Source organism: Podarcis pityusensis, assembly GCF_964106645.2.
Source record: "Podarcis pityusensis genome assembly, chromosome: 5".
NCBI classification, from domain to species: domain Eukaryota; kingdom Metazoa; phylum Chordata; class Lepidosauria; order Squamata; family Lacertidae; genus Podarcis; species Podarcis pityusensis.
In genome coordinates this window covers 51,709,081-51,736,895 of record NC_138032.1, presented here as the reverse complement: position 1 = coordinate 51,736,895, position 27,815 = coordinate 51,709,081, and the positions used below count along the sequence as shown (strand labels likewise).

General features: G+C 41.7%; 1 protein-coding gene across 7 annotated transcripts; it reads right to left on the bottom strand.

The window, feature by feature from the left end:
* Positions 1-25,844, bottom strand: ENO4 (enolase 4). 7 transcript variants are annotated; one of them, XM_081005253.1, is made up of 14 exons: positions 25,244-25,838; positions 23,569-23,697; positions 19,823-20,013; positions 18,748-18,890; positions 14,892-15,061; positions 14,128-14,259; positions 11,229-11,294; positions 10,375-10,431; positions 7,566-7,733; positions 7,163-7,288; positions 4,179-4,368; positions 3,337-3,404; positions 2,205-2,322; positions 3-544 (listed from the first exon to the last, which is right to left on the bottom strand). In XM_081005253.1, the coding sequence occupies exons 1-14, from the start codon at positions 25,424-25,426 to the stop codon at positions 432-434; spliced, it is 1,854 nt and encodes a 617-aa protein (XP_080861379.1). In that variant the 5' UTR covers positions 25,427-25,838; the 3' UTR covers positions 3-431. The 7 variants fall into 7 exon arrangements, 6 of the variants coding, with proteins under 6 accessions (XP_080861380.1, XP_080861379.1, XP_080861381.1 ...); XM_081005257.1 differs by lacking the exon at positions 25,244-25,838 and adding an exon at positions 24,919-25,131 and having other exon boundaries at positions 4-544; XM_081005256.1 differs by lacking the exon at positions 25,244-25,838 and adding an exon at positions 24,980-25,131 and having other exon boundaries at positions 4-544.
* Positions 25,845-27,815: the final 1,971 nt, after the last annotated feature.

Below are 27,815 nucleotides of genomic sequence, written 5' to 3'. Positions count from 1 at the left end.
AAATTATGGCAAACATTTTAAATTTTATTATTATTATTATTATTATTATTATTATGCTTTGGAAAAAAGGACTCAAAAGTGAACACTGCATTAAAAAAACACATTCATAAATGGAGTAACAGACTAGTAAAGCATGCATTACTCATGGATTCTGTGGTCCTTCTGTCCTACACTGTTTCCCCGATTCAGAGTGCTGTCATATCTTTATAGAACAACTGTTATTCCATATGGTAAATTCCCATTAAGCTGTGTTAAAGGATGCATAGCAGAAATATAAACATTTTAAAGGAAAATAAAACCAAAGGACTGACTGTGTCATGCCAACTGTTGCCCCATTGTGGTAGTCCTGTAGGAACATGTTGTTGGCCTCAAAATGAAGAATTTAGGGGTCAGTTCTGGGCCAAAAAACGCCAAGTCTGAAACATCACTTTCTATGTAGCAGAGCGCTCTGTCCTTGCAGTAATATCAGTAGACTCAAGTTCTTCCTCCTCCTCTTCTTCTTCCTCTTCAGTATAATCAACAAATTCATGATCCTCTCTGTCACCTGAAATGGAATATTTGTATCCTGAGTATTTTTTTTTTAAAAAGCATATATTTACAAAAGTCTTTCAGCAAAAGCAATGTGATTTAAAAGTGTTTAACTTTAGCAGGCATGTACCTATGGAGATTAAACTGGTATGGCTGGGATCCTGGACATACTTAACTAGGAGTACAGATGTAGAATTGCGCTGTTAAGTCACGTGCAGTGTAATGCCAGGCCTTCTTGCCTCACAGCTCACACTCGTAGCAAATACACTACACCGACTCTGTAGAAGCATGGACTGTTATTCCATTCGTAAACAATTCTATTCTACTACATCTGTGAATCTGTGAATACAGCATAGTTCTTTGCATACGTGCATTTAAACAGGCGACATCCAAGTTGTTTCAGGTCAATCTAGGAGATGGGAAGCATATATACTCCTTGTTTATTCATCCAGCCCTCCTCACTCTGCTGAAGGAATGTGAACTTCAAACTCATGTTCCTTAGCTTATAAGAGAGGCTATGGAGTTATGCGCACATACACTCATTCCCTGTAATGGCTTGGCACAGTGCCTGTATCTGTGTGTATGCACGAAGAAAGAAAGCGGGGAAACCAGGCCTTGGCTATGCCATTTGGGGATTCCTGCATAGGGATTGTGCCCATAGATTTTGCACAGCCTAGGGAACAGCTGACAAGTATAAAATTTCAATGACATGCCATGGGAAATATACAAGGAAATACTGTTTTCATTTGGGTTGATGCCACTGGCAGAATGAACTGGAACATAGGAAGCTGTCGTACACCGTGCCCGATCATTTGTCCATGCAACTGCTCTTTCCAGGGTCTCCGGAAAAGACCTTTCCCATTACAGTGGTACCTCGGGATGCGAATGGGATCTGTTCTGGAGCCCCGTTCGCATCCTGAATGGAACGTAAGACACGATAGCGCATCTGCGAGTCGCGTTTTGCCGCTTCTGCGCATGTGCATGACGTCATTTTGAGCGTCTGCACATGCACAAGAGGCAAAACCTGGAAGTAACGTGCTCCGTTACTTCCGGGTTGTCGTGGAGTGCAACCCGAAAGCGCTCAACCTGAAGTACATTCAACCCGAGGTATGACTGTACGTGCTATCTCCTTTTAGTCAGACATGCCACAGATTGAACCTGGAACCTCTGGGTGCAAAGCCTTTGACCAATCTCCAAGCAGGTCCCTTACCAGGACTGCTACCACATCTGATATTCAATATGAAGTTGCCATGTAGCTTTTTCACACAGCTATATTTCTGCATCTTTATATGGAATGCTACAGAACAATTTTCAAAGCATCATCTGCAACATGCCTGCCTCCAGCTAAAATTCTGTGTGAACAAAAAAAATCCCAATAACATTAAAATGTTCTCCATTGGCCTTGAAGATTCCAACCAATTAATTCTGATCATGAAAAGCTTGTTGTAGGCTGTGCCTAAAGGATGTCTTATTTTAACATTCAGGTAAACAGACAACTCATTATAAGGACAATGTACTTTGTGGCAAATGTCATCCTGTTTTTTGCAAGTGCTTATTTATAGTCTTTTGATTCTCCTTCCCTCCTGCAGAGTGTTTTCAATCACTCCTTTTCCAATCTTTGTATTCTTATTCATTAAACACCGAAAACAATGTAAGAAAGGGGTGTGTTTTTTTACCAAGTCTTCCATTCTTGCCGAGTTCTTCCTCTATTGCAAGAAGACGGTTGTATTTGGCGACCCTCTCGCCACGTGAAAGACCTCCCAACTTGATGAACCTAGTTCTCAGTCCAACAGCCTTAAACAAAAAAAATTACCATTTTAAACCTCCAGTGTTGAGGGGGAAAATGAATCCCCTTTCCCGCTATTTACATAACTTAGGTGCCTTAGAAGCAGACTTTGATTATGTAACATTCATATTTCCCATCTCTATGTGGAGGCCTACAATTCAGCATTTATGCTTGTGTTTGCAACACTGCCATATGCATGGCCGGAGCATTTATTCCACAGGACAGTGAGTGTGTACTGAAAATGTCCTTTGCTTTGTAATGCTGTGCTAAAATTTGGCTTCTGGTTAATTTTTTGCTTCCTACATGTAAACCCCATGACCTTCATGTAAACAGGTCATTGACTGGACTGCTGTAAGGTCATAGAGTAAGAGTCAGGCGTGGCATTTTAACAAATACCTTGGCTATGATGAGTCAAAGGAAAAACTCTGCTAGGAGGGAATTTCATGCAAGCTCTAGCATTGGTGGGATAGGTAGGGAGAAAGAGCTATCCAAGCCAGAGAAGAGGAAAGGGAAACCACATTGAGCTGAGAGTCAAGAAAACAGTATAGTGCTGAAAGGAAGGGAATTGGAAGCTCAGGAGACAGCAGGAGGCAGGGTAGGGTGACTGGGAGGGGGGTGGACTAAAATTCACACATTAATTTTAAATAAGTGGCCAATTTTTAGTGACATCCTCTATGCAATTATGCTTTAACACAAAGAGACTAGCCTGAGTCCATTAAGACCTGTTATTCAAGAAATACTGTCAGTGCTCTATGTTTTGAATAATTTGCTTAACTTTTCCTTAAAATGTCAGCAAGAGACAATACATATTTTCACTGTGCTACCATTGCCTACTGTTGTGCATCTCTCCCCCCCCCCCCATAGTTCAAAGATTAACTCTCTTTAAAAGGCGACTCTCTCAAAAAAGCCAATTTTCTAAAAGGTTACCTGTGTTTCAACTACAGACAACATTTCTAGTGTGGGCCACGTCAAGATAAAAAGCAGTATTTGAGCAATTGAACAGCTTTCGCTACTTTACTTGCCAGGTCTACAAGACTGTCATCCGAAGTCTCTCCATCTGGACTGCCTAAAATGGAAATGCGCTTTCGACCTGTATAGGATGGAAATGAAAAGTGCTTTTTGTTTCTTCATTTCTCTATCCGGCCAAAAGACTATCTGTTTTCCATTGTTTGCCTTTGGCTATTACAATAGTTTTTTTTTTCTTTTTTCTATGTCTTCTCTTGTTCTGTTAAATCCATGGTTCATAATCCATTTGAGTTTTGATAATTTAAGCTCACTTATTTAAAAGGACTTGAACTCATTTAACTCAGTGTTGGATTGTGGGCATTCTGTATAACAGCTGAAATACTTGCTCTGTCACTTTCTACAACTACTAATGACTGAACATATCATTTTGGTAGCATATTCAAGACAAAAGTGAGGCACTGAGGCATTTAATTTAATCTAAACTTATACAAAATATAGCTGCAGATTAAAGAAGAAAGGGGGAAAACCACTTCTCTAGCTAGTATAAATTATATTCTGAAGCTTAGAGTTCATTTATTTCAGCAGCTTTGTTACATTTTGAAAACTTGTAAAATGTCCATAGAAATATACAACAGAAACGATTCATATGAGAGATACGCCCTGTTACCCTGGCTCTATACAGCACTTTGAGCGGAACTGTATTCCAAGAATTCATTTAATATATTTTGAACATGAGCCCACAACTCTATTGTTGTGCCATGATGAGAGCCAATTATATCTAATAAGCATTTCTAACACTGTCAATTACTGTATTTAAGTATAACATGTTACATCCTTTTACAGATCGTATAGGCAAACCTATAGTGTATACTTCATTTTAATTCTGTTCTTTTCTCACCATCTAAAAGCTGAGTTATTTTACAGAGGTCAGAAATTTTAGCTTCATTGGTATATTTTAGGACAAGACCACTGCATTTTGGTGTGTTGTGGTTCTCCATAAGTTTAGATACACTCTTGCACAATTCTTCTGCAAAAATATAGCATTTAGATCCCAACGTGTTGCGTAATGTGATCCACTGCTGGCAGTCCTATACAAATAGCAAAATAACGAATTAAGAATTTCAGAAGTTAATGCCAGAAACCAGATGGATACTCTGTATTTTCAGTATAAACTTCAGTATGTGCTGTTTTAGAGAAGACAAATGGGCCCCCACAACTAATACCTGCAGCCCTACAGAAGTGCTTCTGTCCAAGGCTCTAACCTGCTTGGAATAGGAACCCAAAATACGCATTTTTGGGTTCCCATTCTTCCCTCGCTACTTCATATAGCTGGGACAGCCAACAAGGGACCCTCCAGATGTTGCTGGAGTTCAATTCCCATCAGCACCAGCCAATTGGTGAACGGTCAACCCTTCTAATCAGATATTTATCCCAGTTGGTAGTGGGTTTGAATTGAGTATGTGCTGTTTTTGTTTTAAACTATAAATATATATACTCGGTGTGTGTGTATCTTAAACATGATTTTACACATGTAACTGTTTTCTCTCTGTTTTTATTATATTGCAAATCACTTCATGAATGAAATAATTATAACAACCGCCATATATTTGATTGCTATACAGGAAGGTGGGATGTGAGGGTTCTCCAAAAGTCACACACCCTCTTTACAGGCCAGACCCTGCCCCCCACTGGCCCTGCTCTGTGCCCTTGAGGGATCTTGTTTTGCTGAAATGTATTCTTTAACTCTGATGTTTCTTGCAGGTCTGAGGATGGAAAGTGTGTATATGTGTGCTGTGCATATAAACCGCTGAATTTTGTCAGACTGATACGGACCCAACCATACAAATGTTAAGTCATTGCTTCCCCCACTTTTGGCCCTGTTCACTCTTGGCACACAGTCCCTGGAAGGTTGCCCACGGGGATATGCAGCTCTTGGGCTGAAAAGCGGTCCCCATTTCTGCGTTGGACCTTTTCTTTTCCTTTTCCCACTTGGCTGGAAGGTGTATGGGAAGCTGCCTACAGACTTTAGCATAGCTATTACTGAGCAACAGCGTGTTCCCATCCAACAAAGGTAGCAGCAAAGGCAGTCTCTGGCATTCAATGTAAACTCTGAATTCCCTCTTCAGACAATAAGAAAGGTAGTTTATCTCTAAGCCATCAACATTCTTTGTGGTACTGGAAGCTCACAGGACTATATTGTGCTATTTATTTAGCCATTTATTTTCCTTTCCTTTTCAATACCCAGAGAGGCATCAAGTAAACAGATGAATGTGGTAAAGCCATAGTCATCTTTGTTCCTAATAGGAAAAAAAAAACCTGCCATCTTCCCTATATTTAAATTTGTTCTTGTTACATTTTTTTATACACAAAAGAGAACAATTTATTTTAAAACAATGCATTTTTATATGACAGTAAAGCAGAATTAATAGTTATATATTTAACCATATGTAATGTTTCCTGTTTCACATTTCCCCCCAATGTACTTCACAACACTTTATCCTTTTTTTAAAAAAAAGTAAATGTGTTTATATTTATGTGTAACAGTTTGCAACAGAAGGCTGATTTTTTAAAAAAAATCAATAGAGTGAATTTTCCCGTCTCATTTAGGTCTAAAGGAAATCAATGTTATCCATTATGCTTTGTCTGCCAACATTTCCTTATCCATACCTCTACAACGGAAACTAGTATATTTTACCAATATTTTGCTAGTAATTCTAAAGCAGCAAGATATGTATTTCCATCCTCTCTCGTATGTCTCCACTATGATTTCTGAGAAAGACTGACAAAACATTTTCTCAGTATACAATCTGTATGCCATGGGCATGTACCGCTTCTTAATGGCTGCTCCACAATTACAGAATTCTCTCCTTTTGGAGACTTGCCAAAATCACAGCCTGATTGTCTTCCCAGAACTATTGTAAGACCTCTTAGTTTTGTCTGGATTTTAATGGCCTGCATTAAGAGGGGACTGGAGGCAGTTATATTGGGGAGTTCAGTCTTGCTCAGATATGAAAGCATTTATCCTATTTTATAGCAGTTAGCTGGCAACTAGACTGTCTGACAGTCCAATCGAGGATCAGTATCACAAATTTAAAACTTTGAGGCTCTAAACTACTTGCCTATTCTTTGGCCATTTGGGCTCTGATGGCAATCTATGTTGTCATGTGACCTGGGATAGCTCAGCTGGTAGAGAACGAGACTTGTATCTATAAGCATATATCTATTAAATGTCTTAAGTCTACTGAGGTAGACTTAATTCAAGGTAATGGCATTGCCACTGATTTTTACTTTAATGTATTTATTTATTATAGTCACTTATAGCCCTCTTTTCAGGATACAAATCCTTCTAAGGTAGTTTACAACAAAACACAAGTCAACAATATATAGAGTTAAAATATCAAATAGTTGAACACAGAAATGTGGCAAATATTCTCGTCCTAGTTAATTGTGCCGCTGTATTTTGCAATCCTTCTCTGAAAATGAGACTAATATGATGCATGCTTCTCATACATTTCATACAAACAGGCCCTCAGCCATCTAAAGTTTGATATCAATGGGAATTAAGCATTATAATGGAGCTTAAGTTACAACAAAATCCTATTCTTGTCTACTCAGACATATCCCGATACAGGATTGTCATCTTAGTCAAAATTCTGTCAGATTGATTTCAGTAGGACTGAAGTGTGTCTAACTTTAATTGGATTGGGGCCACAATGCTGAGGAATGAAGCTCAGTGAAATTTTCTTTCCTCTATGACTTCCTCTTTTCTATAAAACGTACCCCTCCCAAAGTTTAAGCACGTTTTATGTGTTTCTTTTATTGTTGGGTTCTCCTCAGGGACAGTGATAAAAATACCAAAACAAAGAGAGAAAAAGCTCCTACCTCTTTCCTCAGTGGATCTATTAATGTCATAATAGATGGGAATTTACGAATTAGGTCCACATACACATCCACCATTTCATCAGGGCTCTTGAATGTTCCAAGTATCACTTCATATTTTCCCTTAGACTAAAATTAAAAATACTGAAAGGTAAAAATCACTATCAGAGTTGAAGGTGCTCACTTTTCTTTTTAATAGATAATGATAGGAATAAAGTACGATAATTAGAAACATTGAGGTGCTGCAAAGGAGCCACTGGTCTTTTGCATGAATGAAATCTGTTGATAGACTTCTTTCCCTTTACAGAGCCCACCCCCTTGATAGATCCCTTTTGGGGAGAGAGGGAGAGGTACTGAAAAAGACAAAAGAATGTTGAAAATAAAGATACAAAAAATTAATGCTTACACAGTCGATTAGTTCATGAGCAGCACAATTTATTCCCAAGTATACATCTATTCCTAGTTCCAAGGAAAGGTGTGTACAAGCAGACTGGATCAAAGCCAGAGGTTGTTCAAGACTTTCAAACCCTGTTACCAGGCAGCCTAAGTGAGACATCTTTTTAAGAACAGGAGACTGTAAATGAATTTAAAAACACTGGTATTAATTTCATATAGCCATGTACAAGAAGTGTTCTGCCAATCTCCAAATAAGACCCCCAAGCCCATCCCCTGCTGCATTATATAGGTACCATACTGTCCTACAACCTAACCAGATAGGATATTCTCTCCCTGTATAGCTATTTTATAATTCAGTTTATGACTGGATTATTATTTTGTATGTGCATCAACTGTATATAAATTATCAGCATCTACATGAAGGCAACCAGTTTCTTGCAGATGGCCTGGCTAATGTTCCCAGTTTCTATGAACAGAGGACACACAGAGATAACAATACTATTTCCAAGCATGCTGTTTCATACATTCAGATTTGACATACTTCCACAAAGTTGAAAAGGGAGAAAATAGAAATATATTGTAGTCCTTAGGCAATTAAACAAAAGAAACAGGATGAAACAACTCTGTTGCTTCCAAATGATGCAATATTCCTATGAAGTTTAATAAAATATGAAACAAAAGTAATGGACATGATTCACTTAAAATGAAGCATAGTTAATCTGATTCAGTTGGAGAGATTTAACCATGTGCCGAACTCTTCCACTGAAGTCAATTTAAAAGTGGGCAATTTGTGCCAATAACAATAGAAACAGAAGCCATCTTGGCCCTAGAATGCAAACAATGTAACACTGAAGGCGTTGGCAGAATCCTACCAACACCAGGTGTTGTAAAATCCTACGCGTATCAACCCAAAAGGCTGCAATTATATGCATGCTTATTTGTCTCATCCCCCAATCCTACTAAATCAGTTCTACGCGGGGCTGCCCTTGAAGCTGACCCAGAAACTCCAGCAGGTGCAGAATGCCGCGGCAAGGCTCCTTACGGGGTCCTTGCCACAGGATCACATTCATCCAGTGGTTTACCAGCTGCATTGGCTCCCGGTGGAGTACAGGGTCAGGTTTAAGGTGCTGGTTTTTACCTTTAAAGCCCTATGCGGCCTAGGACCCTCGTACCCACGGGACCACCTCTCCTGGTATGCCCCGCGGAGAACCTTAAGGTCCACAAATAACAACACTCTGGAGGTTCCGAGCCGCAAGGTGGTTAGATTGGTCTCAACTAGGGCCAGGGCCTTTTCAGTACTGGCCCCGACTTGATGGAATGCTCTGTCACAAGAGACCAGGGCCCTGCGGGACTTGACACCTTTCCTCAGGGCCTGAAAGGCAGAGCTGTTCCACCTGGCCTTTGGTTTGGACTCAGTCTGACCCTTATGTTTCCCTCCCCTTATGGTTTTGATTTATGGGCTACTATTAAAATGAGGCTGCATTTTAAATTGTATTTTAACCCGTATTTTAATTATTTTTGTTGTTGTTGTTTTCTTTCCTATTACGTTTTATTGTAATTTTATTGGTGTTAGCTGCCCTGAGCCCGGTTCTGGGTGGGGTATAAATTAAAATTTTGTTGTTGTTGTTGTTGTTGTTGTTGTTGTTGTTGTAAGAAAAGTCTATGTAATTATCAGTTATGTGCAAGTAAGTGCTACTTAGAGTAGACCCACTGGAATTAATAGTGCTAAGTTAGTCATGTTCATTCATTTCAGTGGGTCTAACTCAGAGCAGAACCAATGTTAAATATGATCCTGTATATTTTTATTTTTCACACTACACTTTTCACACAATATTTATTTAGTTTCCTCTCTTACCTTATAAAAATGGTTTTTAGCAACGGTTTAAATAAAAATACATCCATTTAATGTAATCATTTATTAAACATTAAATCTAAGAGTATTACAGAGAAAACATTTTTAAAATGCAATTGTACATGTAAAAATTTCCACTTAAATTTACCTGCTCTTCTCTCCCTATCCTGGAGAGCATCCGCTACTCACCATCCAACCTACATAACCCATATTTGTTCATACATACATCCTCACAGGGGCATTGCTAACTCCCAGTCTAATTAATAAAATACAATAAACATGTTCTACATTTTATGCTTTTTATAATTTTATGATGTTTTAATTATTGTAGTGTGCATCACTATGATATTTTTATTGAATTGGTTGTTTTAGGAATGCTCTTATGAGAAATAATTTTTAAAAAATCATTCCTATCCAAATTGGCTATCAATAATAAGTAACTCTTACCGGTACTGGATGGTTTCATATTCTGCTTTTGAACACATGACTGAACCTAGCTCATAGGCAGTGGATGCACCACATTTTGAGTCACTAGAATACCTAGGAAATCGCAACCTGTGGACTGATACAGATCCAAGTAACAGGATCTAGAGACAAAACCAGCATGACTTATTTGAGCACTATGCTGCCATCATCACAGGAGTAACATTGGTTCCAGGTTTAAGAGACAGTGTGTGCCTCCATTTCCTTCTTCAATCAGTGTGAAGTGCAGTAGGAATTTCTACAAACCTGAGCTTCTAATGGTTGATATAATTATGTCAGAAAGGGTGATTGATGGAAAGCAATCTTCTGTTCTATTCACAATATAGTATAATATAAATCCCTCCCAACAAATAATGGTACACAAGTCTCAATACATCAAGGGCCATCACACTTGCTAATAAACCTATCACCTTATGATTCTAACAACTGTTTTCTGCAATAATCCACTCCTCAAGTTGAAAACTGTATTGTTATTTTTTCTTACCGGAGCTTTTTTTGCAGCATCCCGTGAAGTCTTTTTACCTTCTCCCACAGAACTAGGCTGTTACAAAGGTTTTAAAAAATTGTTTAGAAACACCAACATTATATATTCAGGAAAAATAGTAACCAAAAAATTAGCCATCTTTTAAATACCGTAATAGCTTCAAAGATACTATCCAAGATAAAGGTTGGGTATAGTACAGAACACAGAGTTTGAAACAGAATGTATTTATTGCAAACTGACAACAGATATCCAAAACATCACTATGAATAAACCTCCCTGATTTTGAACAGATTATTTGCAGCAAACAAAATGAAGCACACTAATGACTTTTTTCAGAATTTAGGCACATGAAATATAAATGACATATATAATAGTACACCACATCCTAAGGGCATCTGGAGAGGTTGTATTTGTCAAAGCAAGTAACAGATATGTGTCAATAAATAAACGTGAACCGTAAGCCAATGCAAAAGCAGCTAATCATTCATTCTATTGAAAAAAATTTAATAGACAACCTGGCACCTGCATAGAAATGTGAAAAACAGACACAATAGTAACTTGAGTCCCTAATTAAATGGGTCTCTCCATGAGTTTGAGGTGGCTTTCTTGTTTGGTCTTCCTGGTGCATAAATGAAATAAATGATTGCCATACTGTATAAAAAGATAATGGGTTTGATTTACTTCTGGTGGCTTTTACTTGAAAGGTTAACTTGTCAACCAGGGCAACAGACTGGACTTATGTATACCTTCTGTAAAGCAAGGTATATATGCACACAAACATACACATAAACATATACATAAACACACACACACTCCTGAAAATACAAAAATGATTAATTTATAACTTATCTTACCATGTTAGTAGTTTGACTCAGCAACTTCATTACTTCTCTCTGAATATCCACACATCTTTCTACACCCTGCAAAATAAAAATAAAAAAATCCCACAGAACCACAATTTTTTTCCCTATTAAAAGTAATTGCCCTGGCTCCCATCCCAAACACAGTGACAGTATGTGTGTAAGTAAGCTTTATTCAAGGCTTACAGCAATTTAGGCCACACTACAGCTGCAGATCACCAAAGGCAGTCCTAAAAGTTCATGAGTGAATGAAAGCTAAGAAGTCTTTAAAGGGGGGGGGGGGGGCACAGCCCTCTACCAGTTTCTAAAAGTGAGACATGGTCACTTGCGACACAAGCCTCTCTCCCAATGAGACTGGTGGCACACACTTCTCCAAATGGGGCATGGGCCTGTTCCCAGTGGTGCAGGCAGCACTGAGTTCTCTGTGAGAGGTCAGAGGTCAGACCCTCTGACTCCTCCAGCTGTCCAACCGCCCCTCCTGACTGGTTGATGCCTTCCCCCATTGCTAGGGAATTCCTTCCCTGTTTGTACGGGCTTGACAGGGAGCCAGGGGCAATGGAGCTCGCGGCATCACGCCCCTTGGTCCACTCCATGCTGTTGACATGCTTGCACTCTCCTCTTCCTCTGACAGCAACTGCCATCCGTCCCAAAGTAGCCAGGCTCACAACAATTACATTCTGAAAACAAGTGACCTTTTCCAAAAGTTACTAGGTAAAGGTAAAGGGACCCCTGACTGTTAGGTCCAGTCGTGACCAACCCTGGGGTTGCGGCGCTCATCTCGCTTTAATGGCCAAGGGAGCCGGCGTACAGCTTCCGGGTCACATGGCCAGCATGACTAAGCCGCTTCTGGTGAACCAGAGCAGTGCATGGAAACGCCATTTACCTTCCCACCAGAGTGGTACCTAGTTATCTACTTGCACTTTGACGTGCTTTCGAACTGCTAGGTTGGCAGGAACAGGGACCGAGCAACGGGAGCTCACTCCATCGCAGGGATTCGAACCGCCGCCCTTCTGATCAGTTACTAGTATGCTCATTAAACTGCAGATATTCACTTTAATAGACATGTTCCAAGTTGAATGAGAAGTTTTGGAGAAACCGCAGCACCAGTGGCAATGTTCTGAGTGGATTAAGAGTATCTTAAATCCTGCCAAGTAGGTAAATCCAGGTATTAGCAGGAGGGAAAGCAAGTATGAGCATAAAGAACACCTTGCATGGTAGGCAGGGTATCAGGACTACAACCAGCGAAAAGTACTAGCCAGGCACCTACTAACTTCTGAAATAATACTGCTTTATTCAGGTATTATCATTCAAGCTCCATGTCCTTGAAAAAATGGTCTTGTCTTTCACATTATTATTATTATTATTATTATTGATTAGATTTATATACCACCCTTCATCAAAAGATCTCAGTGTGGTTCACAAGACCTTGAGTTGTGCCTTGATTTTGAAGAGGATACAAGATTATCATCAGCTGTGCCAACATGCAATTATACCTGAGTTAATTTTGTTTACACACATGATGTGAAATGGAATGAAACATTTGCTTTAACCATTTTTTCCCCATTTAGGAACTGGTAATTGGGGATCTCTGCCAATTCCCACCTGATTCAAAAGAAGATTACCATATCTAGTTAAATCTCTTTCCCATCTCACCCACTTCATTGCTCTCAGTTGTTCTATCCATGAGTGTACCATTATACATCCTTAATCTGAGAGGAGTGAGGTGGGATTGAACAAAAGGTGCCTGGGAAGGTGATTTGACAAAAACATTAATCTATGAAAGTGAAATTTTAAAACTTATCTTCAAGGTATTTGGAGTCATCATAATAATGACCTTTCAGGAGAATAACTCATTCGTTCTATATGAATGTGATGTCTCATTTTGTGAAAATGAAATGCCTACTATAACAGAACGCTGCTATATCTTTCCATTGTCAATATTACTCACAAGAGACACATCCACGGGCAACTTCTCAGATGTAAATGAATGGGTCTTGTGCATTAAAAGCACAGCCATTTATTACACACTTCCATATGCATGTTTCCTCCATATACTTATAACCAACTCAGAAATGTTTTAGATTCAGTGAGGTAACCATGTTGGTCTGATGCAGTCGAAATAAATAAAAAAGTATTTGTCCAGTAGCACCTTAGAGACCAACTACCGTATTTTTCGCCCTATAGGACGCACTTTTTCCCCTCCAAAAATGAAGGGAAAATGTGTGTGCGTCCTATGGGGCGAATGCAGGCTTTCGCTGAAGCCTGGAGAGTGAGAGGCGTCAGTGCGCACCGACCCCTCTCGCTCTCCAGGCTTCAGGAAGCTATCCGCAAGCCTTGCAAGCCTGGCGGGAGTTCCCGTGGGCTCGCAAAGCTTGCGGGCGGCAGCCTGCAGCCCGAAGCACGGGGTGCCCTCCAGAGGGCGCCCCATGCTTCGCACAGGTGTCCGCAAGCCTTGCGAGCCCAGCGGGAGTTGCCGCCGGGCTCGCAAGGCTTGCGGATAGCAGCCTGTTCTGGGGGCTGGGGTCGGGGGAAGCTCGGGGAGTGGATGATTTTCACCTTTATCACAACTGGAGAGAGTAGACTGAAACCACATACTTTATTCCTGAGGACAATGCCCTCTTCCCACCTAATGCCTGGTATTTAATATGTGTAACCCCACATCATCAGAAATTATGCCACGATTGTAACAAGTAGTGAGGCAGTAAGGCTTCAATCCTACACCCTGTTCACTCTTACTCCAACTGAAGACAGCAGGTATAAGCGTAGAGAACGAGAAGTTGGATTATGCCATAAAAAAGCAATTAACTTCTTACAGGTTGATTAAAATATGGCCAAGTGCTTTTTAATATTGTGTTTTATTATAAACAAAAGGGAAAACAGTTGCACATGGTACCTGTTTAACTGGTAACCAGTGTGGAGGTATAACCATCACTTCTTTCAATAGATTCAGTTTTCCAGGTGATGATTTTCCACAACTCAAAACTGTTGCCATTGGAAGTGGCAAAGCCAGTTCTTTAGGCGATTCCTAAAGTGGAAAAAGTCATGTGGGAACTATTTTAGGCTTCACTTTGAAAATTATCCGGAACAGAAAAATGATTACATATGCCCCCAAATACTATGGACTGCTGGAACTGTAGATGCAGCTTGATTGCTCCATATTATTTATTTACTTAATTTCGACATTTACATACCATCCCATCCCATGCAGTTCCCTGGGGGGCTTACCTGCTGGTCAACAGCACCCCCCCCCCATTAAATTAAGTAAGAGCACACTAAGCATGGGGCAGCATCGACTACCTGGACGCCTTTAGAATTAAAACAAAAGGAATTAACTGCTATGTCACAAAACATGACACTTGCATGTTAGTGACCAAGGGCACAAATTTGCACAGCAATACACCAGGTGATGACTAAGCCCTGGCTCTAGCACAGAGATATCTGCCAGATTCATTATGGCCATTACTATGGATTCTGGTGGAAGAAAGAGCACAGAGCTAAGCCATACTTGTATAATAAATGTACTAGAATATGGTTGCGATACAAACCACATCAACATTGAGCAAAAGGTTCCGCAGAACTTAGGCTGCACGTATGTCTGGATTACTTCTTATTCCTATCTTGAGTGAGAATTCTGGATGCTAAAATCCAGACAAGTACCTGATCGTGTTTCAGCAAAGCGATATGTAAGTACAAAGGCATGTCACGAAGAGTCGCAGCAGTCTTTGCAAAAGCAAGAGATGTACACCCAATAGCCATGCTACCCATAACTACAGGTTCCGTGGGTTCTGCAGGAGGGATTGGCTTCTCCAGCACAGACATCTTCTTTGCTGAGAAAACAAAAACATGTTTATAGTTTTCTATTGACAATATCAACATCATAGGGTTAAGTAAAATATGGCTATGAAGTCAATTAAAACAAAGAATCTGGACTTCTTATTCTAGATCAATTCTATTGGCGTCAAAGGCACTGCTCCAGAGATAGGTGTTTTGAGGACTGCCATCTTAACCCCTTATAGTAAGACACTTCTTCTAACGAACTTTCTAACACTAATCTCCTGTTGTGATGGAACAGGACTTTGAAGCATTTTGTTTGTAACTAGGCTGTAAAATGGTTGCCCTTTATGTTGAAAACTCGTGTATATAGGGTTCAAAAAATTGCAGGAAGGTGAAACATGCAAGGGATACTAGTTCGGGAAGTTTTGCACGGGAACCTGGTAATTAAGGAGAAACAGAAACCTAACCAAGACTCTTGTCCTCAATGGGAGGGGGTAGTTAAAATATTCCATATAAAAGTTGAAGAGTTGCAAGAAAGAAAAGGGGCTTGAATTAAACTGTAAAATTAACTTTTTTTCTAAAATAATTTCCCCCAAAAGTGTTTAACTTGATACATTTAATAAAAGCATAGCTTATTCGGGACCAGGGAATTTGGTCTGAGACCTTGTTATTCAACTCACCCCTGCCAATTTGCTACCAAGCTAGATTCACGACCTTGCTACTGGTATAAGAATCCCTATACAGGTGGCGACCATTTACGCATGTCCAATTAGCACTCAACTGCCGACGCACAGGTCTTTTGCACCCAGAAGAGGGAGGAATGGGGGCAGAACAGGGCAGGCTTATGTGTGCTCCGCAGACACGTGCTTTGACCCAGAATACAACAGCTGTGGAAACGGTAATTGCCAGTGCAGTTCTGCATCTAAGAAACCACCTCTCCCCCCTACATACCATGCTGGTCACTTAGATCTAGGAATAGAGATCTGTTGGTATTTATAGCAAAGCATGTAAACCATGCTGTGACTTAGGCACATGCTCTGAGAACTGTGGCACCAGTTGTCTGGAATTCATCTTCCACAGATGGGAAACAAGCCTCCATGTTGTCATGTCAAAAACTTTTCGCCCAGCCCGTCCCAAATTAGTATATGTCTGCAGTTTTCAATAAATAAAATTTATGTTTTTTTATCTGCTTTATATTTATTTCTCTACACCATTTCCACACTACTGAATATAGGAGCAGTTTATAAACCAATTAATTAAATACCACTCCTCCCAATATAGACAGGAGCTGGACCGCTTAAAGTGGTCCAACAGAAAGTTGAAGCTGTTGTTTAGTCAGGGAGTCAGAGGAGTCAGAGAAGAATAAACGTCATCCACAGTGGCAATGGTGAGAGGAAGGTGGGGTTGGTTTGGCTGGTTGGCTTGCCTTCTTTCCCTCTCATGATGCACGCTATAACTCATGCTGTCACACCTAACCTTTAGGCTTAAATCACATCTGTTCTTAGACATAATAATCTGATATTTTGACCTCTGCAATGAAGGCTTGTTTCAGTCTTGGATAGAACCCTTCTCTTTTATTTCCTTTTCTCTTCCATTGCTTATTATTATGCCCTTCATCTACCAGCACCCTTAGATCCAGACTTTCCAAAGAGCGTTTTATATGCACAAAACTTAAGAATCCAGAGAAGATTTTGAAAATTACTTGGCTCTCACTTGGACACCTTAATAATGGCTGGATTTCTGAAGCACAGAGCTTAGCAACCATGAACTCCCACTGTGACATTTATGTCCTCAAGTCCTCAAATTCTTATCATCCAATGGCTTGCTTTGACTCTAAAATAGGAGCTGGCATCTTTTGAAAATCCAGCACTAGTTGTGGGTGCTGAATGCCTTTGAAAACCTGACCTTTTAATCCAAGCACTTAACAGAACTTTCGAACAGCAGAACATGAAAGCTGTCAAGTGCAGCTATGGAACTCTATGCAGACACCCAACTTAAGTGTTTGAAGAACATCATATATTTGATCTTCCTTAGGTCAGGAATGCACAGCAATGAGTGCATTATGAATGAGGTGTCAGGCATGAAGCAACAGGCTGTTCTCCAAAGTTTCTCAAAAATCACCTTTATTCTCCATAAAATGACAAATTCTACTCTTCAGAAGTTCAACTTCTCTATAACGGCTTCTATTGAGACTACTGAAATTCCAGTAATTAAATATTTTCTCCCAGAAAAGTAAAAATGATTTTGTTATATTTGCTAAGAAATCAAGAATGGCAATTAAAATTATCAGTGAGGCAAATGCAGCAATACAAACTTCTGCTACAGTACTACTTTTAAGCAAATTTAACTCTGAGCAGTATTTTTAGTACAAAATGGGGTGCCAGTACTCATAATCTTCATAAAAATGCCACGGACGCTGGCATAAAATGGCTGTCATGAGCTGCTACAAAAGGGGGGATGGTACTCCATACTGGTGAGTACTGTCAGACAAAAAAGCACTGCGAGAATCATGAAAGATACGAAATGTTAAAGAGTATACGAATAAGAACACTTTCTTCTTATCATGAACAGGTCACTGCAATTACGCAAAAAGCCAATAAGAGGAGAAACATTCGACACATTTCCCTCGAGTTAAACAGTCAATGGGTGTTGCATCCTTAAGACTCTTGCTCTCAAGGGTCAGTATGATCTGGATGTTGTTTCCATTAGAGGAACGTTACTGAACGTTACAGATAACAAGTGGCATGGCCCTGGCTGGCAACTAGATCAGCTAGCAGTTCAATTTAAAGCCAAAGGGTGTGGCTAGGAGACACCCTAGCCCCCTTCCACTGTGCTGTTTTCCTGCCCTGCCAGATCCCATTAAACAAACATAAACTTCACAGCAGGTGTGCTGTTCCATGTCCCTCTATTAAACTGATTCCTAATAAAATGAACAAATCAACATGAGACAATGGAGTGCATATTCACATGTCAAGACAAATAATGCAGTCTGATACTCAGATAAGGCATTGCCCAAGAAAAGAGAGCTAGGTATCCAGATCAAGTGTTTCCCAATCTTTTTCTTTTGTTTTGCCTGTGTGATTCCCATTTTGAAGCATCACATAGCAACAAAGGCAAGCAAGCCACCCACCCACACCTCAATCTACAACTGCCATGACTTTACTTGGGATCATTAAGTCCAGTATGCAGAGTGATATGGGAATATGTTGAAGGGTGGAAAATCCAGGAAAGCATAATGGGTTATGTGCAAAAGTTTCGTTTATTTATTTATTTATTTATTTATGTATAACATTTTATACCCCTTCCTATAATAATAAGTGGCTTACTCAAAAACAATAAAAATGCAACATTGATAACATTTCTATAACATTTCATAAAAATGTGATAGCAGAAGCATGCTTTGAACTACCCTTCCCTTCCACAAGCTTAGGTAAGAAAGTAAATGTGGGTCCTTATCCCAGAAAGGACTCCTACTTGCAGAATAGAACTTCACCATGCTCTCCTCCCCAGGTGGCCTCCCAAATCTGTTCTGGGAGTTCCGCCAACCCTCCAGAGAAAGATTTGGGTGGGTGTGCAAGGGGCATGTAGGAAGAGAAGACGGAGGGGAAGTTCCATTACACAACCAGAAGTTGTAAGAACGGGACAACTTCATTGGATACAAGCCTGAGAGCCATGATACCCATTTGCTAAATGGAACGGGATGCTATCTACTTTATAGATACAAGGTCTATTCTATAACCTGCTTTGTTTGGCTTTTTTTTTCCAGAAGGAGCTGGAGCAGCTGAAGCACCAGAAGCCTCTGCTTCCTGGATTTCTTTCTCTTTCTCCTTTTCAGCTTCCCTTCTTTCTTCATCTGCTTCTGCTTTCTTTGCAAAATATTCACTGTAATAAAAGGAAGAGCAGTAACCGCTGGTTGCTTTAATACTTCAAAAAACTTCTTGACACACGCAAGTCAGGGTACACTGAAATTTGTTACCTTCACTTCTATAAATAGTAATACATTTCTGATAAAACACATAACACAAAATTAGAGAGGTATTTTGTATTTGCCGGGGGGGGGGGTCTTTAACCTCCCCACTCGCACTTACTGTGTAGTTATATTTGCAGAAAATAACTTCTAGGGAGTACATGAACTCAGAGAAACCCACCACGGGAAAGATGTTTCCTGGTTGCTAGGTAAAAAGGAAGGGCAAACTATGGAGATTCTAAGGACTACTAGAAAATAAGGCAGAAGCGGATAAAGTACATGAAAGGGAAACAGCAACTCTTTCGGACCCAAGGTATTCCCATTGCCTGGTGTCCAAGCAACTCATCTATCACAGCTCTAATTTTACTCCTACCTATCAGTGGTTTTAGCCCATGGGTGATCATTTCACTAAAATTGCTTAGAAGGGTACCTGCACATTTTGCTTAACTTTCTAGGAGGGCTTAGAGACTTACTTTTTTATTTAAAATAAAATGGCAGCAGGCTCTGACACAGTAAAGTTTTTCATGGGTTCCAGGCTGGTATCCTCCAAGGTAGATGATAATTATATTTACAGACTAAGCTTAAACTCAATCATAATCTGCCTCCAGACCACCAGACTGTTATGGTTGAACCACAGCCATTTCAAATCCTCAAGTATGCCACATGCTGGTAAGCACAAGTACAATCCAATACAAGTCTGCTCAAAAGTAAGTCCCACTGAGTCCAAAAGGGCTTACTCTCAAGTATAGAATTGCAGCCTGAATTACAGTCTTGTAAGTGCAACATAATGGATTTTCAAAAGAAATGAATTGCTATATAACATGCAGAATAAATATGTGAAACTTACCCTAGAAGTTCATCAGCTTTATGCTGGTCAGTAGGTTGAAGGCCTATGAACATTTCATTCAGTGATTCATTTATCCATTCAATTGCTATCTTTATAGATTCCTCTCTTTCCCTTTCATCAGCATCAATTGCTTCTGGTGAAGCATTTTCAAGAATTTCAGCATGAGAAGAGATCATGCTGGAACAAATCCTCTGCAGAACAGTATTTAAAAATAGATTCATCATTGAAATTTCACATAATAAACACTACATTGAAATCATTTTGTGCTAAAGGTTTATTTAAGCTTTATTTTTGATGTATGGAGAGGGTTATCACTTTCACTGTCGAATGTTATAAACTCCACATGTCAAATCTTTTGACAAGGTATTTAAAAGAATTTTATTGCTAGAGTAGAATTCTTCACAGCTCCTTTCATTTCAATTTTGTTTAGTCCATATGCTTCTTTGACCATGTAAACTACACTGTTTATATGAACTTCTGAATAATGCAAATGCCTCTAGGTTATATTATTAGAAAATCGTAAAGTTGGAAGGGACCCCAATGGTCATCTAGTCTAACCCCCTGCAATACAGGAATCTCAACTAAAGCATCCATAGACATCCAACCTCTGCTTAGAAACCTCCAATGAAGGAGAGTTCACAACCTCCCAAGGGAGACCGCTCCACTGTCAAACAGCTCCTACTGTCAAACAGCTCTTCCTGATGTTAAGTTGGAATCTCCTTTATTGTACAGTGGTGCCCCGCAAGACGAATGCCTCGCAAGACGGAAAACCCGCTAGACGAAAGGGTTTTCCGTTTTGGAGGTGCTTCGCAAAACAAATTTCCTATGTGCTTGCTTCGCAAGACGAAAATGTCTTGCGAGTTCCTGCAGGGGTTTTTTTCCTCCCCCCCCCCTTTTTCCCAAGCCGCTAAACCGCTTATCAGCTGATGGCTAAGCCGCTTAACAGCTGATGCTAAGCCGCTTATCAGCTGATCGTTAAGCCGCTTATCAGCTTATCCTTAAGCCGCTTATCAGCTGATCGTTAAGCCGCTTATCAGCTTATCGTTAAGCCGCTTATCAGATGATCCACTAAGCCCGCTAAGCCGCTAATACTGTAGCACTAATCCGCTAAACCGCTAATGGGCTTGCTTCGCAAGACGAAAAAACCCGCAAGACGAAGAGACTCGCGGAACGGATTCTTTTCGTCTTGCGAGGCACCACTGTAATTTGAAGCCATTGGTTCGAGTCCTACAATCCAGAGCATGAGAAAACAAGCTTGCTCTATCTTCCATGTGACAGCTCTTTAGATATTTGAAGATGGCTATCATATCTTCTCTCACTCTCCTCTTTTCCAGCTAAACATACCCAGCTCCTTCAACCATTCCTCACAAGGCTTGGTTTCCAGGCACTTGATCATATTAGTTACCTTCCTCTGCACATGTTCCAGCTTGTCAATACCCCTTGTGGTGCCCAGAATTCTAGGTGTGGTGTGACCAAGGCAGAAGAGAACAGTACTATTACTTCCCTTGATCTGGATACTATACTTCTATTGCTGCATCACACTATTGGTGGTCCACTAAGACCCCAAGATCCTTTTCACATGTACTACTAGTAAGCCAAGTGTCCCCCATCTTATATTTGTGCATTGATTCTTTCTGGCTAAGTGCAGAACCTTACATTTGTCCCTACTAAAATTCATTTTGTTAGTTTAGACCCAGTTCTCCAATCTGTTAAAGTCATTTTGAATCCTGATTCTGTCTTCTGTGGCATTAGCTACCCCTCCCGGTTTGGTGTCATCTGCAGACTTGATTAGCATCCCCCTCATGGGCGTAGCCACGTTTTTTGTTATGGGGGTCCCAAAAAGTTGTTGAGCTTTTTTGGTGAGATCACGGCTAAAATTCCCCCTAAAAGAGGGCATTACAGGGGCCAAGCTTTTGTTAGGGGGCAGTTAATTAAGTATTTTTTTATGCTTTTCAATAATTTTTGAGGATTATAGGGGGCAGCTGCCCCCCCCCTTGGCTATGCCTATGATTCTTCCCCCCACCCAATTTCTTCATCAGTTGTTTATAAGGACGCTGAACAACAACGGGCCCAAGACAGAACCCTGCGGCACCCCACTTGTCACTTTTTTCCAGGGTGACGAGGAACCATTAATGAGTACTCTTTGGGTTCGGTCAATCAACCAGCTACAAATCCATCTAACAGTTATTTATCCTTTGATTCTCTATTGAATATACCTTAATATTGAATACACCTTAATATACATTTTTGAAGAGCAAATACACAGAAACACTGGGTGTCTTCTGCCCTTCCACTCATGCCATTTCTGTTACCCAAGTGAGGGATATGTACTCATGGAAGTGTAAACTTGGGGCTACCCCTCCCATGATCTCAAGTGGCACTCTGTGAGGGGTGGCAAATTTGCATCTAGGTACAGGCCACACCTCCCTGCTTCCTCCATGGAGCAATTTCTTCAGGAATGCAGAAAAGTCCCCCACCCTACCCCCGCACTTTCATTCTCCAGATCATACTTGTTTTCTGGCTTCTTTACTTTCCCTCTCCTTCCCTGCTCTTTCCTTCTCTAGTTCACCCTCCCTTGTTTCCGACATTCCTGTTTCTCTCTCCTCCCACCCCTGTTATCCATCTGCATTTAGTCCCCCTTGCTTCACCACAGCACTTCTCCTCCCCATTTCACAACATCGTCTTTTCCGTAAATCTATCAAGCCACTAACCCCCAGAGTCCTGCTCAAGTGGCACGCTGCATGCGCAGCTGCCTCCTGATGGACAAGCTCCCAGCTTTGCAGGAGAGAAGCCACGGTTTCCAGTAAGCCATGGTTCAAAGGCAAGACAGAGGTCAGCCAGCAGAATGGAAAGAGGCAGTGGGTTTTGAGGGGGGTGAGATGAGCCCTACCCCACAACCACAGTACCTTCTCTCCATCCAGAAAGACATTTCAGTTAACAAAAAAAACAAAGAAAAAAACCTCAAAGAGGATGCAAAGCAGGACTGAAGAGGACTGGCCTGGACCTCAACAGAAAGGCCTAGAGGGCTGCATTTGGTCTCTGAGCCTAATATTCCCTGCCCATGCCCTAACCCAGCACTCTTAACAAACCACAGTTCCCAGGGGGGTGCCATTTTCTGGTTCACCTCAGGCAGCAAAATGCCTTGGGCCAGCCCTGTGTAGACTTCACTGTTGGGTGTCTCATCCTTATCCTTATCCCTCAACCCTAGTGAAGACATTTTATAAAAAGTCACAGCAGACAAGACCCTTCCAAATTTCAAAAGGGTATGATGTCTAATTTGCCCCTAAACTTTTTTTACACTCAGGATCATGGTGCACAGGCAAAGGAAACATTACCACTTTCTACCATGCAGTAGTCCTGAAGAAACGCTCCACCAAAATTGCTACCAGCCCTAGGACACATTCATTAGATTCTGTTCACATTAATAGCATGAGGGGGGATTTTCATCAAGGAAAAAAAGAAGTATTGGAAACCCTTCTCCAAGCACCATGGTCCCAATCCTGACACACACATAACACACAGCAGCTAGTTAAGGGGGAAAACACCTAGATATGTTAAATGCCTTGACACATTTTAACATCAAACCTACTTTGGGCCTTTTGGTTTCATCATATTGAGACAAAAATTGGCAGGGGTTGACCAGTGTCCATATAAGCTCACGGACAATGTTATTTGCAGACAGCCCTCAGTCTGGCAGTCAGATATCTCTGGATCAAATAGAGAATTAAGCACATAACAGTTCATACCTTGACACAGTTCCTAACTCGGCATGACACTTCCACTTCTAACGTTGGCCGACCAATCCCATCAAGCACCTTTTTCCCAACTAATTTGGTTATCACTGGAGGCTTTGATAATTCAGAGAAGTAGTTTGCCTGGAAGATAACAATTATAGCAATTATTTCCCATATATTTAAAATGAGATTTCTATTCTCCTAGTACACAGTCGTCTGCAGTGAAACTTTTCCCTGACATTTATCAGACTGCTCATTTAGTAGTTCCTGCACCCATGGCTTGGGATCATACCTATTACCAACAATATTATCTCCTTTCTTTTTAAAATCCTAATGGTACCCTCTTGGCTTTCACTAAAACTTCTGGAGTATGGTAAACTGTAATGATACCAGTTCATCTGTGATGAAGTCAAGGATGGATCACAATAAATTCTTGGATTGTGCCACTGACATTGATTCTGCAGGATCCTAGCCTGCCCTTTGGACTAGCAGGAATTAATACAGGGACCAGCATTTTCCCTGACACACGCTAGTATAGGGCATGCTGCCTGGCAATCAGGAGAAATGATCGATCAGGAAGCACTCCAAAAGGCACTATGATGTTTTGTACTGATGGCTGAATTTCAGAGGTAGAGGTCCACAAATTTTGGCAGGTCTTGGTAGCCTGCCCAAATGTGAGCTTGCTATGACATATAATACTATTTCTGCTTCCGATGACATATGGTATCATAAAAAGTATGTTCACATTTTCTAATTCCCTCTTTTATTACCAATCATTTAAATCACATTTTCTAGTGGGCTTCGTGCATTATAACCCTTGTTTTATTACTATCCGAATTAACACTGAGATTATGTCATAAGATTACCATTTTACCAATGGGAAACAAAGGCAGATCATGACATTTACTGTATATGCTACAGTATATTGTTCAGAGGAAATTCATAAGATTATACAGCATGTAAGTATACTCTGCCAACCTACCAGTATACAGTCATGTGGCATGAATCTCATGAAAGTCCTCTTTACAATAGACTTGCAAATTGTACAGGATGAGAACCCTTCTACCTCCTAAGTGTGCCTTGCTCATCATAATGCAGGTGACAGTACAAATTATACTGATATGTAGCAATGTTAGCATATGCTAACCATTCCCTGCCCAATTTACTTCTATGTTGACCTGCACAGGATTGCTCTGCAAACAAATTTATTATGGCACGGGTTTTCATGTACCAGAGTGCACTCTTCACATATGATGATGCAGATTTCAACCCATAAAATAAATATTTTGGTGTTTAAGGTGCTGTCAAGGCTCTCGGTTGTTGTTTACTTAAGCAGTAAATTTGCAGCCACTATATACCCACTTAGCTAGGAGTAACTCTCGTTGGATTGAATGGGGACACACAGGAGCTCAGTGGGACTTGCCTCGGAAATATCATGGAGAAGCTCGCCCTGTAAAGGGCCAAAATACTACCATGCAGATGCACACACCAGGAACACACGACCTGCATTAAGGTCACTGGGAGTTCTGCACTCCCACAAAGCCGGTCCCACACCTAAGGCGTCTCCCGCCGCCCCCCCCCCTACTCCCGGTGCGCGTGCGCACCAGGCACACATCGCACCATCCTCCGGTTTGGGCCAAAGGCGCATGCGCAAGCGGGGGTGCCGTTACACAGGGGTCCGGCTTACCAGGTGCCCGTAGAAGTCCTCTGGGCGCTGGTAGAACATGGCGTTGAGCACCTCCTCCAGGCGCTGCGGCACTTCGTTGCTGCGGTAATACTCCGCAGCCTGGTGTTTGAGATCAGTAATGGTGAACCGCCGCTGCGGCTGCTGCTGCTGCTCGCCCGCAGCCCGGTTCCCGCAATACTCCATGTCTCCTCGGAGAAGCGCCGGTGCTCCGTTGCTAGGAGACGGAGCACGCGCGCCTCCCGCCCCGAGATTACCGTGTTCTCGCGGGATCGCGTTCCTCCCGTTTCTCCTCCTCTCCTCAAGTTCTTTCCTTCGGGCTTCGGTCGAATAGTTGTGCCGAATAGTTTAGCAGAGCCCATTCGGAATCCGTCAGCCCCGACTTCTGAGGGAGGACCACGACGAGGAGGTTCCTGCTGAGCCCTGTTAACGTCTCCGGCGCGGCGCCGGCTGATTAGGTTCCTCCGGAGATTGAATAAACTTGGGACACGGCGGGTTGTAGCGCCACCTGGTGCCCAAAGGCGGGAAGCGCAGTCGAGTCTTTGTCAGCTCAGCCGGTTTCCTGTCTTCACCTGGGACAGACGCCTCTGTGCGCATGTGTGTGTGAGAGAAAGAACGTGTATGTGAGAGAGAGAGAGAGAGAGAGAGAGAGAGAGACACCCTCCTGTCATTCCGCTCAGGCTTGTGATTGCATTTTGGTCCGTCCCCGCAACCAATTCTGTGACCTTTTGACCAATTTTTCAACTGCTGTTTTTTGCCTCCGATTCTGTTTTCGTATGTGCGTCGCTTTTCCATTTGCTTGCTCCCTGTGTTGTTTTTCCTAACTTTAAAAAACAAAAAACACTTATTTCCCTTATTCAGCCCTGTTTTCTCTCCCTTGTCTCGGTACTTATTTGTCTGGGACTCATGCCTTCTTTCATCAGTGCTTGCAGCCCAAGCCTTCCCCCTTTCATGTCAGGCAGGGAGCAGCCAGAGTTTTTTTTTCTTTCAACTCCACACTACAGGGAAATCATCAGGAAGTGCCCCCAAACCGCACTGCCAGGCATTGCTGTACCAATGGAGCCCCACTTGGACTTGGGGGCGATGGGGGAGCGGCAGACAAAATGGCAGTTAAGAGCTCTGCACCCAGCTCTGGACATTCTTTGGCTGTTTCTGCTACCACAGCGCACAAGTGTGTCCTTGCCTGTTGAAATCTTTTCCAGCATTGCAGAGGGCACATTATATGGGAGAGCTTCCTGATGTCCTTTCAAGGGGCCTCCTACATGGACAAGTAGGACTCCTTTCAGAGGAGGATACTGCATCCCAAGTGCAAGGGGCCTTGTAGACATGACATCATCTTCCACCCATGAATTTTCTGGTTTTACAGCATCCCCTCTAGCTATTACTTTGCTTGCTTCTGCTGCTGGCCAGCCTAACATACCTGGTATTGGGCAGCCTCGTTTATTACCAGCAGCTCAGACACTGCAGTTTTCAACCTGAATAAGGGAATCCTTAATGGGAATTTCCCAGTACCTGCATGTGCTACCCATGCCGGCTGCTCAGCCAGTGATACAGCCACCTGCAGCTGCTGTCACACAAGCTGTTCTATCATTCCTCACCATTAGCCATGCAGCCTGAGGCTCATGGGAATTGGACTCCCCACTGATATCTGCAACACCACAGGCTCCCTGTCACTCATTTAGAGACACTGAGCAAGCCAGACAGGTGCCAGCTGGTCCTGCAAGGCTTCTTACCTGCTCTCTTCCTTTGAGTGACACAGCCACCCAGAGGAGGCTCAGTGAGCCCCATGGTCCTTGCTGCAGTTTCCACAAGGAAAGGTGGTCCAAGACAGGAGCAGCCTCAGCATGACCTCTCTTTGTCTCCTGTGCTTTCCCTTTGGGTGGTGAAACAGCCTTGATTAGGCCCAGTGGGCTTAATTCTCCATGCTGCTGAGACTAAAGTAAAAACCAGCATAGGCAGTGGCTTTTACTGTCATTAACTCAGCAGTGCCATTGTATCCAGCCTTGTAGCTAGCAGAGGCCTCGCTCTTGTTTGTTCCTCTTGTCTTTGCACAGCACCACAAGCCACATGTTTCCCCACTAGGCCATCCAGAGGGTGAGAGAGAAGCAGAAGCAAACCCCTCCTGTTCCGGTTGAGTCACTCACATGTGCTAAGCAGCAGCCAACCATATCTGCCTTCATGAAACTCCATTCCATTTCACTTCTGCTGGTTTTCCATTCCCCTGCCCTCCGGTCAGCATCCCATAGCCACTGAATGTGTTCTGGTTTTTTTGGTATTTTGGAGGTTTCTCACCTTTGGCTTTTTCCTAAATATTTGTTGTCCTTCTGCAAAACCTTTGGGTTTCCTCAGACCTCCTAATATGCCCTTTTATGCAGGGATGGTGTTTTGTCTAAAAAAAAAGTTTGAAAACAGAGGAAGTGGTTCACCTGTATCATGAAAGCCCTCCTGCAGCTCAGCTTCCAAAAATGATAAGCGGCCCACTCCAATTTTCCAAAGAAAGGATCAGATTAATAATAATAACAGCAACAATTTTTTATTTATATCCCATCCTCCCCGGCTCAGGGCGGCTAACACC

Excerpts from the sequence above, each read along its gene's own strand:
- ENO4 (XM_081005253.1), bottom strand. The coding sequence starts at position 25,426 with ATGGAGTATTGCGGGAACCGGGCTGCGGGCGAGCAGCAGCAGCAGCCG. Across the intron at positions 10,432-11,228 it reads TGAGTCAAACTACTAACATG|CCTAGTTCTGTGGGAGAAGG; the intron begins GTAAGATAAGTT and ends CCTTTGTAACAG. Across the intron at positions 7,289-7,565 it reads CTCATGAACTAATCGACTGT|TCTAAGGGAAAATATGAAGT; the intron begins GTAAGCATTAAT and ends TTTTAATTTTAG.